This window comes from Apaloderma vittatum, unplaced genomic scaffold, assembly GCF_000703405.1.
Source record: "Apaloderma vittatum isolate BGI_N311 unplaced genomic scaffold, ASM70340v1 scaffold10539, whole genome shotgun sequence".
NCBI classification, from domain to species: domain Eukaryota; kingdom Metazoa; phylum Chordata; class Aves; order Trogoniformes; family Trogonidae; genus Apaloderma; species Apaloderma vittatum.
The window spans coordinates 2,027-17,005 of NW_009735803.1; the positions used below are offsets into that span (position 1 = coordinate 2,027).

Consider the following 14,979-nt stretch of genomic DNA (forward strand, 5'->3'; position numbering starts at 1 on the left):
AGCCGCAGGGCACGGCTGCGCGCTCAGGCGGTCGGAGCCTCTGACAGACAAGGGTGTCCAGCAAAGTCAAGACCAACTTGCAGATGACAAGCAAGAAGCAGCACAAGCTGAGTTCTCAAAGGGAGCGACAAGCTAGACTGCAGGGGCATCAGAAAGACTCCTCAGCTCATCTCCCTGTAATCCAGCCCTTCGCATCTGAATGGGTCGAGAATTTGTTCTGATCAGAACGCGTACCTACATGGATTGATTCACATTTAACTCACACGAAAACGTATCGTTCTTTCCCCAAGAGTTCTTCTATCCTGATGGCACGGTGGTTCAAAGGCCCAATCTTGCAAGCATTTAATAGCAGCGGTACCTACAAACTGTGTTACGGAGTGAGTTTTTGCCAGAGGCAAATCTAAATTTGTAAATACTGTTGTTATTTCTCCATTCGTTCACCTACCGAAAGCTTGCTGCATTCCCAAGAAAGCTGGGGGAAAGAGATGAAACATTGTATTTGAAATTTTAAAACAAATCAAAGGATATTTTAAGCTTTTAATGGTACTGTAAGTTCATTAAACAAAGGTCATTCGTCATTTTGTCCAGCAGCTCTGATCTTCTTGGAACAAGTCAGTCACTACAAATTATTGAATGAAGCTGAGCCAGCAGCCACTAATACACATAAAGTACCTGATATATATAATTACTCTGTGTTTTCATTTTAAGTCCTCCCCGTCTTAGAACTGAACTACCCCAAAGGACATATTGGGATGTAATTCTCTTAACTGTGATTTCAGCAGATCCAGTAACGCAGCTTTTGTTCACTGGCCTGCACACACTAGTCCTGTGTGGGAAATCTAGCAGGTTTAAATTGTTTGAAAGGATGTTTCTTATTTGGAAGTAGGAATGTTAATAAAATCTGAGGTTTTAGAAGGGGTTGGGTGATATTTTAGAATGAGATGTATTTCATAGTGAAAGCATTTTCCTTCTTCAGCATAAAAATGGACCTGCCTTTTAAGGAGCAAAAACAGGTAAGTCCGTTAATTCTTCTATGTTGGGTGTTTCAACTGACTCCTTTGAAGATAACTGTTCGTAAATGAGTGCTTTGAAAAGCACAATCTTGTGGCTCAATAACGTCCCGTGTAGGTGCTTTGGAATATCCCAGGGCAACAAAACTGCCCAAAACACCATTCACTGCCTGGACGGGTGAATACAGAATATTACAAAACCACAGGACTTCAATACAATTCTCGCAGTAACGTGTTCTGACTGTATTTCTTTCATGCAGATGCTAGATGAAAATCACCACCTAATACAATGTATTATGGATTATCAGAGCAAGGGGAAAACTGCAGAATGTACTCAGTGAGTATTATGAGTTTTGGAGTCTGTTAGAAATTCGTGGTGTGCTTTTTCTCGAAAACAGTGCTAGGAACAGTTCTGTTCACTGATGGCTGAAAAAATACTCGGACTAATTTTTTTTAGATTCACTTGTGTTAAGACATGTGTATTGTTCTCAGAACAGATTTTCTTCCCAAGGTATTTCGGGCATTTACAGTGTTTCCAATATTACAATAATTACAAATGATTATGACTAATAGACCACTTGTTCTATGCAGATTCATTAAATATGTGTAGAATCAGGTACAAAGTTAATAACATGTCTTCATCTGAGCGAATTAAATATTAAGGATGTATAAAAGATACCTTTGCTCAAGAAGTCGTGTCACCATTCTGGCTTGATTTATGCCACTCTTCCCACTTCCCAGCCATTTATCCCCTTGTCAGATGAAAACTCCTGCTAAAGAAGCATTTTTTCCTGCCTGCTTTGAATCTGCCCCAGTCCCAAAAGTTGGATTCATCACGCTGCTCAGCGGCAGAGCTGTTTATTTGCTGTTGGATGCCCTCCCGTTGTTTATTATGAGCTATTCCAGTTGATCAAGAACTGTGAAGAAGGAGAAATGGTTCTGGGTGATGCTTACTTGAATAAACGCTCCAGTTAGAGCACCCTGGAAAAAAAAAGTCTTGTTCTTCTCAGCTTGATGACAGGTTTTGGAGTTCTGGAATTTCATTGCTGCTAGGACCCTTGTGAAACAGGGGAGGAAAAAGTGGCTAATTGTTAGAGCAGCTGAGCGGGCGTCAGTACTCCAAGACTGAGGTCCCAGCTCCACAGTTCACTCAAAGTTCTTTCAAAGGAGAGTTGATTTTACCTCTCCCTTCCCTCAGGTTTGCCCTTTTGTAAAAGAGATGTTGAACATGTTGATCCTCGATGAAAAGCATGACAGCACCAGTATTACCATTGCTATTGTGACAGGTGAAAAGTGGGCTAATGTAACTTAACAAATAATTTGTAAATAGCAGGGAAAGAAAAGAAAAAGGGTTGGAATTTTCTGTACTGTTAACCTTTTCCAAATAAGCTCTACTCCTTATTCTGTAGATACCAACAAATCTTGCACAGAAACCTGGTTTACTTGGCAACAATAGCAGATTCTAACCAGAATATGCAGTCCTTGCTTCCTGCTGTAAGTACCAGTGCTACCGTCACATGCATTTACTGTGCCAGAGGGAAATGTTCTTTGATTCTGTTACTCATCACTGGCAAACCATTTTCTAGTATTTTTCCAGATAAAAGTTTTGAAGTGGTCAAGTGCACCCCTAAACAAATAAAAAGTTACTTTTACTGTGATTAAAACTGATTCTTTGGGACATTTGTCTTAACCTGTACGACCATAGCTCAAGTTCTTTATACAATGAATGGTGCAGTGATACAGATCTGAACAGCCTCCTTTTGTTCCAGCGTCATTATTCTTTACCAATTCCTACTGCGTTCTTCACTCAGGGAAAAAAAGGCCAAATGTATTTCAGCATTTGGGCATTAGTTTGGCTTTAAACCCTGTGTTATTCTTGCTGACCGTGTAGACTTTGGAGGTATCGCGCGTAACGCAAAATGCAGCGTAGCTTTAAGCTTGACAAAGGGCAGTTTGTCAACACGCTTCTGTATCGTGTTTGTTAACGCACATCCCTTCGGCGGTTACGTTCTGACCGGCCCAAAATGAAATTCAAGTAAGTATGGAAGAATGGGCACAGAAGCCAGACTCTGTTATAAACACAGTTTTAAGATCTTCGCTTAAGAAGTGCTGCCTCCTGGCTTCCCGTGTCGTGCTGAACGTCGCTCGCACACAGGAGCCAAATGAAGAAAGGTTTACGTGAGCAAGCCCCCCAAAAGTGAAGGGAGCATGTGTTTAGGGAGCATGTATTTAGTCAAGGCAGTTTTTAGTAATCCTGAGGTTGATTTGGGGGTTCTTATTTTTACAATTAAAAGCCTAACCAAAACAAATCGCTTTTTCCTCCTTGTTGTTTGCAGCCACCGACGCAAAACATAAACTTGGGCCCCGGAGGGATGACTCAGAGCGCGTCCAACCAGTCTCTCCATTCCCAGAGCAACCTCAGCGACGCGATCGGGACGGGCCTTCCTCCTTCCTCGCTCATGCAGAGTCAAATTAGCAATGGTGAGCTCGGGTCCCTCTTTGTGCTGCTTTGCCGTTGCTTGGCAACGAAACCATTAATGCAGAATATACTTGCCGGGCTGTAAAAGACCTCTCCCAACTCACCTTTCGGGCGTACGCAGATTTCAGGCTCAAATCAGCGCAAAATGGCTACAGTCAGCGATGGCACTGACTTCCAATCTGCTGTGTATTTCTGTAGGGGAAATTAAAACCCTTTCTTGAAAAAATGCGCGATGAAAATCACCGAGTAAAGATGCATGCAAGTTTTTAGTACGGATGATTATGTGTTGGGGTATTTTGCTTTCCAAAGTGGAGGGGTTGGCCGTGGTGAAATGGAACTGCTTGCGGGACTAACGGCATGAGCAAGCCTTTAGGTTGCCTTCTTAAAAATAATTTGGTGTTGCATCAGTCTTTGTCCTCTGCAGAAGCTTGCAGAGATTGTACTACAAAGCCAAAGAGTTTGCACAGGCATTTGATATGAATTAAATAATATACTTTGTGTGGTTTTGTTGATGTAACTAAAAGAAACTAATCAAAAGACTTTTTTTTTTACTTTGCATTGTACAGTATGAACAATCTTTTTATTTATTTTGTAGTTCATAGTTATTTAGTCAGTTCTTGTTCATCTGAGTCCTTCCCAGAGTGACAGAGAAAGAAAACAGTTTCTATAAATAGAAGTATCTGATTGTAAAATCGCAGGCCTTGGTAGGGGGACTCCAGAGCAGATGCAAGCCATAAAATTACCTCTGACTTCTTAAAAATCTGTGGTCAAGCTTTTAAATTCATGGATGAGTTACCTACTTTAAACAGTTCCAGCTTGTAAAGTGAACTTCTTAAATTTATCTGGGCCTTCTTTTGGAAAAATTCATTACCTAGTATAGTAAGAGATGAAAGGCTGTAATGAACAGATGCAGCATTGCAAGAGAGGGAAGAAAAGGGAAGAAGCCATAGAAGCTGCTACATCTTAATTCTTTATGATCCTCAGTCAGGATTTACAGGAATCACCTCTGCAGGACAGTAACGAGGGAACTCCCTACAGAAGTGGTAGCTGCGTATGGCAGCTAGGTCAGTTGTAATGATAATTCTGTTGATGAAGGTAAACAAAGTAAAAAGCAACGCACTGAGATTTCCAGTAATTCACCATCCACAGGTCAGTGGTTTCTCGTGCCACAATCCTGCAGGCAAACCCACTGGAGTCAATAAACCGGGCAGTGAAACTCAGCTGCCTCTGGACAGAATTGGGCCCAACTGAGAATTTTATCAGAAATCATGAATGAGGCCTTTGAAAGAGAAACCCAACTGCATTAGATTCATGAAAGTACGAAAGAAGTATTTATCTTACTGGCTCAGTGGTTTTATATAAACAGTTTTGGTTGTGCTTTTGTATTTTCCCTTATGATCTCAAATTAGCCAAACTTTTTTTTTTTTTTTTTGGCTTTAAAGAAGGCAAATAGGACAACACTTGCTTCCCTCCATCTCTCACTCACGGCAACTGCTAGGTCTCTTCAAACACCGTGTGGTTGTGTTGCACAAGTGGAAGTATCAGCTTTACCACACACACAGAAACTGGGGCAAACCAGAGGGCTAGATCTCTGTAGCAGCATATTGACCTGGGTCCACTGATTTCAGGAGAGCTGGCTCTAGCTCTTCTTAAAAATGCTGCTTGCATCTCTCCATCAGAGGAAAATATAATAATCTACAGCAAATTTTCCTACTTTGATGTCTGTAAATACCATTAAGAATAATTAATGAGGTTTGTGCTAAGAGAATTAGATGCATTTTTCAGAGGCCTTAGTTACACTTAATAACCATGAAATAAAATATCATTATCTAAATGTTACAACATAATTCTTCTATTCTAGAGATTCTGTGTATCTTCAATCTACCTAAATTAATTTAGACTGACAAGAGTACAGCTGAATTTAGGTAGACAACAATACATATTATCACAATTTAGATAGGAACGATATGCAGTGAAAACTTTCCAAAACTCATTCATAAAAATGTTTGCAGCAGCAACCAACAGCAAAAAATAAGTACCAGATTCTCTCCAATTTTGTTACCCAAGAGCAAAAGAATTTTTTAAAATAAGTATATTTCCAGGTAAGGAGGATGATACACTCAAACCCGGAATATGACTGGAGCAGTCTGACAGTTGCATACCCTGGTGTTGTAAGGGAGTACCATAACAACAGGGGCTGTGATGGTGACTTGGAAAATTTATCTTCTGGAAGTCTGAGGTGCTTTCACTCCAACTTCAGGAAAGGGAGAGGCAGGCTTGTCCTCCAAGGAGAGGGTCCCTTGGTGCTCCCTACACCCCAGGGAAGAAGGTCGGTTGGTCACAGAGGCACCGAGCGGATGGAGCAATGGGTAGTGTCCCGCAGCCACGGCTGTGCCTTCCTGTTGTCACCGTCTGTGTGAAGGGGGCAAGAGGAGTCACCAGCGGGGCAGGAGGAAGGAAAAGACAAATTTGAGAAGGCTGGGATGTTTCCAGAGTCTGTGTGTTTTCTGAAGTATCTGAAATTACTGCCGTTTGATAATTCTGCTGCCTTCGTTCTTCCTGCCTGCAGTTCTGTGCAGTTTCTGAGTTTGGCTGCCAGGAAGGACAGGATCGCTCGGACTGGGCAGTAGGCAGTTGTGATTTTTCTGTAGAAACCAGGGAATTCTAATAACGGGGATTATTTTGGGGGGTGGTTGTTTTGCCATGTCGCAAGGTATTTTAGAAAAGCCGCAAGGGCTTGAATGCTCGCTGTCCGTTGCCAATAATAGCGCAGACTTTCTTGTTGCTCTCTTTAATTTTTCTAGGTCCTAATCACGTGTCTATGCAGCAGTCAGGCCAGAACACTATGCCCACGACCTCTCTGAGTATGACTGTGAGCAGTCATGGAACTGGTCCCGGTTATAGCCACACAGTGCCTGCTTCCCAGAACGTGCCCATGCAAGGCCAGGGGTCAATAGGCAATTATGTCTCCCGAACAAACATCAACATGCAGTCTAACCCAGGTAAACTCCATCTTCCTCCTTCTGGGCCAACTTGACTTTCTAGCGACCTCTGAGGTTTACCGCACACGAGTTTGTTCTGTAAATATTTTCTGTAGACAGCGACAAACGTAGGAGCGGAAAAGACAGCTTTAAGACGTCTCTGGGTTTCAAGGTGTCGGGCAGCAGTCTAGGTCAGAACAGTCTCAGGCTTGCTCTCACACTGATTTGCTGTGGTTAGCAAGGAGGTGGGGAAGGGAGGGTTAGCGAAAAGTGCAGCCGCTGGCAGCAAATCCCACAACCGCGGGGAGGGTCTGAAAAGCACATTTATCCTAGCAGAAAGAGCCTGCCCAAGAGTATTACATGTTTACTGTTTGTACATTACTACCCCGTTTTTGTTATTTTATTGATACATCGCACTGCTTGCAGGGCATAGAGAGACTATCAGACAACTCAGGATTAATGTCTTGATTTGTAGAAGTTTTGCTACTGGGATGGCCAGTGCTTAAGAATTCTTTCTGGTGATACGAAATTTAGGGATCAAATAAATCCTAGAACGTCAGTTTATTTAAACTGCATAATCATCAGATATGCAATAAGGTGGAAGTAGGAGAAAGTGTTGATTAGAAAATAGGTGCAACTATTAATTAGTCAGGAAGTAGAGAGGAACAAATCATAGAATCATAGAATCATTCAGGGTGGAAAAGACCCTTGGGATCGTCGAGTCCAACCAGTTCAATATCAGTTCTTATTCCTTTCTTTAATCCTACTAATGATTACATTGTTCTAAACAAACTAACAATAATCAAGGCTAGATGTATTTTTAAGTGCCTGAGTGCAGCAACTGGCAAGAAGTGACCGTGTAATAACATCATTGCTGGATTACGGTGCAGAGGAGTTAAATACGCATAGTTGGAGAACATCTCCCCCTGTGGAAAGTTCACAGAATTATCAGGATGCATGTTAGCTGAGGGTTTTAACTGGCTTCCAAAGAGGCTAGGGAGAGAACTGGCACATCCTTTCAGAAAACAGTATTTCCTGTGTCCGTTGTAGTCTCCATGATGCACCAGCAAGCAGCAACGTCGCATTACAACTCGGCGCAAGGAGGGAGCCAGCACTACCAGGGGCAATCCTCCATTGCCATGATGAGCCAGAGCAACCAAGGCAACAGCATGATGGGGCAGCGACCAATGGGCCCCTACAGAGCTTCACAGCAAGGTAAACCCTGTTATCAGTTATCGACATAATTATTATTAGAGCCACTATATTCAGTCTGTCCTGTGGGGCAGGTAAGTCAACAAAATTTCCAGGTCACATTGATGAACAGAAAATCCAATCTGGGAAGGCAGGAAGTCTCAAACAGCGGAAGTGTCGCGGCAGTCAGATGAACTCTGGTGTATTGTCAGGATTTATCTGTTTAATTATTTCAGGCGCTTAGAGAAAACAGCTCTGTCTAAAAGGGTTCATGTGTCTCTAAAGGAAAGGTGAGTGATATGATACACAGCTCACTTGAGCCACTGGGAATCTTTGCAATTCTTTCGAATGGTGTTGGATCAGCTGTAACAGGACACAGAATCACAGAATCACAGAATGTCAGGGCTTGGAAGGGACCTCTGAAGATCATCTAGTCGAACCTTCATCCCAGCACACCTAACCACTACACCACAGCCTCAAGGGCTACAGTTAAGAAGGAACACATTTCTGCAAAGGAGATACAGTTTGCCAGCAATTAGTACAAAAAATTGGGCCAATGAAAAGAAAACACCAGAGGATAACTACCGTTCTCTGAGACCTCTCCGAAAAGAGTTCTAAAAGGTAATACAGGCACTAGACTGATTCTAACATGAACTGAACTTTACTGAGAAATAATTTAATACATGAATCAAAATAGATTGAATTCTGACTGTGTTCCTGAGCGTGGAATACGTTCCCGTGCTTCCTGATAACTCAGATTAGTAGATGAAATGTAGCCATTGCTTTCGGTATTGCCACACAGGTGACTTGTTTTAGGACCTGTTATTGACTGTTGCGTAATTTCAGTTTCAGGCAGCTTTTTCTGACAACACAAGCTTATTTCTAGTGAGCAAAACATCTTTGAAACTGCTTTCAGCATACATATCTTGCTTACTTGCCCAGATGTAAACACTGTTTTCTTCTTAATTAAAAAAAAAAAAAAAGATAAGAAAAACCCTATCCTTTAAGAGTCCGTGGGCTCAGTTTGCTCTCTCTTGTCTTTGCCTTGCAGGTTCCTCGCAGCAGTACATGGGGCAGGAAGAATATTACAGTGAACAGTACAGTCACGGGCAAGGCTCCTCAGAACCTATGAATCAGCAATACTACCCAGATGGTAATTCCCCGAGCTGTCGTCATCCTAACACTGAGGAAGTGTAGACCAGCACGACTGCCACCTCCAAGGATGTGGCGAACCCATTACAATTCATTTCCAGTTTAAATGCTTGAAAATTCTAATCCCAGGGTCGTGGGAGCCTGGTACAGAAACACACACATCTGTGCATCCCACTATCCGAGCTGCTTCAAAATGAGCCCAAAGCCAAGTTTGGTTTAGTGAATGGAAGAGATTTATCCGTAGGTGTGACTCGCCTTGCCATGTTTTGACCTCCTAAGGCGTCTGTATTTCTCTTAGCCTCACTTTTGTGCATAAGCAGCTTCAGAATTAATCATTCAATAATATATCTTTAAATCATATTAACAATGTATCTGATGAGTCTTCGCAATTCCTCGTAGGACACGGTGATTATGCCTATCAGCAGTCATCCTATACCGAGCAGAGCTACGACAGGTCATTTGACGACTCTACACAACATTATTATGAAGGAGGTAGGAAAACAGATTGCCAATCGTCATAAATCAAAGCTCAACCCCCCCAAAATACTAATGAAATGCTTATAGAAATGTAAAATGTAACTTGCAGTTTCAGCATCGCTAACTGCTCCTTAGCCGGTACTTAAGGAGTGCCCAGGAAATAGGATTTAGCTGTGTGTAACATATTTTATGCCCAGATTATATCCAGCTGTGCCCACAGCGCAAGGTCAGGAGCTGCACTGAGGCCGCCACGCGGGGCAGCCTTGTGGGATTATTAACAACTTGTGCGTAGCCTCAGGTTCATCGGAAAAACGATCCTCAGTTGTAGCTGAGCCAGGTGGAATTATAGCTACGGGGAGTGAACGGTTTTTTGCAGTAAGAGGAGAGACTTTCGGGATGTCAGTATCCTCCTCTCTCGCAAAACTGTTTAACGAACGCTTTATATAATGCAAATAAAAATGGCTGTATTAAAGTAAAAGATTATGCTGACAAAGGTGAAATAATGCACTTCAGTTAGAAATGGGGTCCAGAGCCAGAAAATTTGGCAGCCATAAATGTGGATTTCTCTAAAGAAACCCTACTGGTTAATTCGAGGATCAGCTTTTAAAAATATTGCTTAATTCACCTTACAAATTGTGAAAAACAATGGGTTAAATGAAATTAATCTTTGAAAATCATCAGTATTATGAGTTTACAATTCTATCACTAAAGAACTCTCAACAGTAGTATGTCAGTAAATTCAGTGATACTGTTAAGATATCTGAACTCTAAATTAACTGTGAAATATTAGCTTAATTATGATCCAGCGAGGTGGTATTTAGGAAAAGCAGTGTCGTCTGTATAGTCTCCGATCATTTTGTTGTTGATGGAATTTCCATCATAGGTATTTCAAAAAATACCAGTGCCATCTAGATAAGTAGTCTTTCTGGGGTATATGAATAAACATAATTATCTAGAAGAAAAGACAGTGGGAGGGCTTCTTCAGAAAACAGCTATTTACCCCAGCAACCTTATCTTTGTGACTCTGTTTTTATTCTGAAACACTTCTGGGGTAAACAAAACATGCCGTAGGGATGCTTGTTGGTTTGTTCAGTGATGCTATAAATAAATAACTCTCTCCTGTTCAAAAGAACGAAAAATCACAGAAGAACTAAAGGACCTGACTGGCAAAATGCAGTCATCTGCATTTCTGAAAAGAGTACTTGTCTGTGAGTTCCAGACCAAGGCTCCTCATAGCTTTGTTTTCGCCCTGATTCATACGTGCAGTGAAATACCTGCCTCGTCTATAACCAGACTATTTCATTTTTTCTCTCTGTAGGAAATTCTCAGTACAGCCAGCAGCAGGCAGGATACCAACAGGGAGCTGCCCAACAGCAAACCTACTCCCAGCAGCAATACCCAAATCAGCAGAGTTACCCGGGACAACAGCAAGGATACGGTAAGAAAACTGTCCCAGAGCGCAACACTTCATCTCGACACCTGAGTTAAAGTGTGCTGGAAACTATTGCCTTGATTAACCTTGGGCACCCACATTGCAAAACTGGCCTCCTTTTTTAAAAAGGTTTTCCTTCATAAAACCCCACTGATAAAAAAGAAGCGCACGCAGCAGTCTGTACCCTGGATATACAGTCCCAGATAAAAGGAAATCAATATCCCCATGCAGTTTTGTGTCTGATTTCCATGTGTTTTGCAAAGTACCTCTATATACAAGAGATTTCTTAGGTTCTGCCTGGTCAGCGGTGCTTGTGGTGGCACAGCCAGACTAAATAGGAAGTTAAATGTGCAATTGTTGCTAAAACAAAGGCCATGTAGCTTGCATATCGGCCTGTGCTGATACAGATTCCAGAGACAAAAATCACTGAAAACTGTATCGAATTTTCTGAGCAAAGTTTAAAATCTGAAGCTTACACTACTGCAACTAGATTATTAGCGGTGACACTTTCTAGTGTAAAGCTCAAGGGGAGGTCTAGGCAAGATTTGCTCGCAGTGCTTACTTTGTTACCATCATGTTTTACACCGTGTTAACTGTAAGAACCCCGCCCTGAGCAAATCAAACCTTGGTAATAAATTTCTCTGTCTTCTCAGGTCCTGCACAAGGAGCCTCTTCGCAGTATTCCAGCTACCAGCAGGGCCAGGGGCAGCAATACGGCAGCTACAGAGCTTCTCAGACAGGCCCATCCGCTCAGCAACAGAGGCCGTACGGCTACGAGCAGGTAAATTGTCGTAAACCTCCACTGAGAAAAAGCAGATTTAGCCGTTAGGTCAGCGCATCGATCTAGCCGATAATTTGGTGCAGGCGGGTTGGTGATACTCCAGTGGGTCTTTCCAAACCCACAGACCAGAAAGAAATTGTCTAACTCATTGTAAACCTCCAATCTTATTATTTCTCTCTCTTTCTTTTATTCATAGGGACAATACGGAAATTACCAGCAATAAAAGAATACGATCCTGTGTCAGATTCATTTCCACGGTATCTCCATCTTTTGAACTGGATGTACAGGCAGTTTTGATTAATTGTAATATGTTGGTTACCCCTTAGCACAAAGCGGCGTCTGTATGTGAACAGTGTTCATTTCATGCTGGATATGAAGCAGTGCACTACTGGTAACAAGACAATGCTTTAATGGTTTGATATTTGGTGCTGTGTATAGTACTGTCTGTTGATAAAATGCAGATTTTTTTTCATTGCCCCCCCTACCCTTGCCCCATTCTTGGTGTTTCTAAATAGCTTTAGGATCATTTGATCACAGTTGTGCCCCGTTCTGGAAAAGAGCCAGGTTATTCTGCAGTCTGGCTCAATACGAAGCCACCCAGTCCTGCCTTAGGCCAGGGAGGTATCCTGCGGTAGGTTACTGGTCTGTTGTTGGTTGTTTTTTTTTTTATAACTGACTGCATTGAAGATTACCTGCCAGCCTCTGAAATTCATGCCTCTTCACTTGATTTCTGAAGAGTATGGGGATGGACACATTCCTTATGTGAAGACAGTTGTATGCTATATGTATAAAAATTACCTGCAACTTCTGCAATACCTACCAGGGCTAACTACCCAAGTCTTATAATTCAAAAACCTGTGTAAGTCCGCAGTTCTGTTGTAAAAAGTACAGCGAGAGGATCAAAACCTTGATTCAAGGAAATGTTAATTACTAGAGGCACCTTCTGTACGTCCATATATAAACTAAGGTACCTCTATCATGGAAACAAAACCAGGAGGGAGCTCACAGATCTGCAGTGCCAGCCTGCTGGATGTCAAATTGCTTCGTATTGCACTGAGCTGAGAAAAAAATGTGGCAAAACTCCAGTCTTAGGTGCGCTACTCCAAATTTTATAACTTGCATATACATTTTCATGCCAAATTTCACAAGCAGGTGGCTGGCATCCTCCTTTCTTTCCAATTCTTTTGCTGCTCTTGCTCAGATTTTCCAGCAAGCATTATAACCGTGAATACTGTCAAATCTTTCTGTTGACTGTTCTTACAGCTCGTCATCGCTTTTATTTTTCTCGTGTAGCGTGATGGTTCAGAAGTGAAAGAAAAAAATATCCATCGTTATTGCAGACACTCAGCTAAGTTCAGCTTTAAGTGTGAAACAGTATTATGCATATAGAGAGGGGAACTATTAATGGGGTCAACCAGTGAGAGAATACCTATAGGGGATTTATTTAGAAAGAAAAACTAGTGGTATGTAAAAGCGAGTATGAACAACGTAAGTCACTTCTATTCAGTTTTATATATTCTTACAAAGTGTTGAAAAAAGCACTTATAAGGTGCTTACATAAGTGCCGAACGAAATACCATGTCCAAACTTCTGTGAGGCAAAGGCTAGAATGACTACACTCCCTAAGCGTTTTTTAATATGAGATCAGTTGAAAATTTACAGTATGGAGTAAATACACCTTCTGTAGGATTTTCTTTGTCTAACTGATGTAGTTAGGGAATTTTGAGTTCTAGTACTTCATATTTTGAAAAACCAAGACCGTAAGGAAAATAAAAAATATCTCAATTCATTGCTTTTTTTTTTTTCCTGTAGAAGAAAGTCTTTAAACTGGACATCTGACGAGTTTTCTATTAAATGTAGTCCAAGCACTGCCCTTGCTACATTAATAATTTTAATTACTGGTAAAATAGAAGACATTTTTTTAGTCAGTCCTTAATTCTCTCATTTTTCCTGCTGGTGTTTCCATACAAGAAAGTACCTTCAAATAGCAAGGAACAGAAAGGAAGTAAGATTGTTTTCTTTACAATATATGAGTATTACAGGTAGCCAGAGGAATGCAATATTGCTTGTTGACAGCTTGGAAATACCCCTTTTATGTGGTTTTTGAAAGTGCTGAAATACTTTTCAGAGAATATGAACAACACTTCAAATGAAACAGCAACATTACATCAATCTGAAATGTCTTACATTAAGAACTTCTTGAATGTTGTGTATATAATGTATTTGAAAGAGCACTTTGGAAATAGTTTGTACATTTATTTCCTAATTTATACATGGGTTTTGGTGTTAATATTTCTAATTGTTAATAACAAAATGTTTATTTAACGTGTTGTCCATTTTTATGTATTAATGTGGAAACAAAGTGATCCCGGCATTTTGACTTCTTCCATTAATTGTATCATTTTCTGTTTTGTAATACAGAATGCTTGAAAATTGTTAGGTTAAAATGAAAACGAGGTTGGTGGTACTTTTCTTACGACGCAGACTTTTGAGTAGAGACAGCAGATAAGGGGAGATTCTTTTGAGTTGCACCTTCTCCCCTACTTCTTTGATACATGTCACAGACGATTATGTATGACAGCTTGCCCCAGCTTTCACACTATTTGCTGTGGGAAGGTGAAATACTCTGTATGTGCAGAGGGGCTACAGAGGGACAGCTCACCTCACACACAGGGGAATCAGAGAAGCATTAAGGCTGGAAAAGACCTCTGAGATCATCAAGTCCAACCACCAGCCCAACACTACCGTGACCTCTAAACCATGTCCTGAAGCGCCGCGTTTACACATTTTTTGAACACTTCCAGGGATGATGACTCCACAGCTTCCCTGGGTAGCCTGTTCCAATGCTTCACCACTCTTTCAGCAAAGAAATTTTTCCTAAAATCCAGTCTAAACCCCCCTTGGCACAACTTGAGCCCATTTCCTCTCTTCCTACTGCTTGTTCCTTGGGAGAAGAGACCAACTCCCAACCTCACTACGACCTCCTTCCAGGTAGTTGTAGAGAGCAAGAAGGTCTCCCCTCAACCTCCTCTTCTAAAGAGGCTAAACTAGCCCAGTTCTTCAGCAGCTCCTCACAAGCCTTGTTCTCCAGACCCTTCACCAGCTTCGTTACGCTTCTCTGGATGCACTCCAGCACCAAAACGTCTTTCTTCTATTGTGGATATACCACAACTGTGTGTTGCAACAGCATGAGGGGCGACGGCCCGTGGCTTCCTGCGCTAAGTCAATATAAGGCTTCAGCTATTTTCATTTTAAAATATGGATATGTTTTAAGACCAGCTGTGAAAGCTGTTAAAAACTGTGCTTTGCTGCAAAGAATGCTTGGTATCAGCAAACAGGAGAGTTTAGGATTCGAGCTACTTTCATGTAGGAATTATCACAGAATGTCGGAGGTTGGAAAGGACCTCGAAAGATCATCTAGTGCGACCCCCTGCCAGAGCAGGGTAGGTCACACAGGAACGTGTCCAGGCGGGGTT

The 14,979-nt window shown here is 41.6% G+C and overlaps 1 protein-coding gene across 1 annotated transcript; it reads left to right on the forward strand.

The window, feature by feature from the left end:
* The first annotated feature begins 983 nt into the window (after positions 1–983).
* SS18L1 (synovial sarcoma translocation gene on chromosome 18-like 1) lies at positions 984–11,726 on the forward strand. Its single transcript, XM_009876724.1, has 11 exons — positions 984–1,013; positions 1,199–1,347; positions 2,420–2,504; positions 3,347–3,491; positions 6,294–6,491; positions 7,521–7,685; positions 8,713–8,814; positions 9,213–9,305; positions 10,609–10,728; positions 11,376–11,503; positions 11,700–11,726. The coding sequence occupies exons 1-11, from the start codon at positions 984–986 to the stop codon at positions 11,724–11,726; spliced, it is 1,242 nt and encodes a 413-aa protein (XP_009875026.1).
* The last annotated feature ends 3,253 nt before the right edge of the window (positions 11,727–14,979 follow it).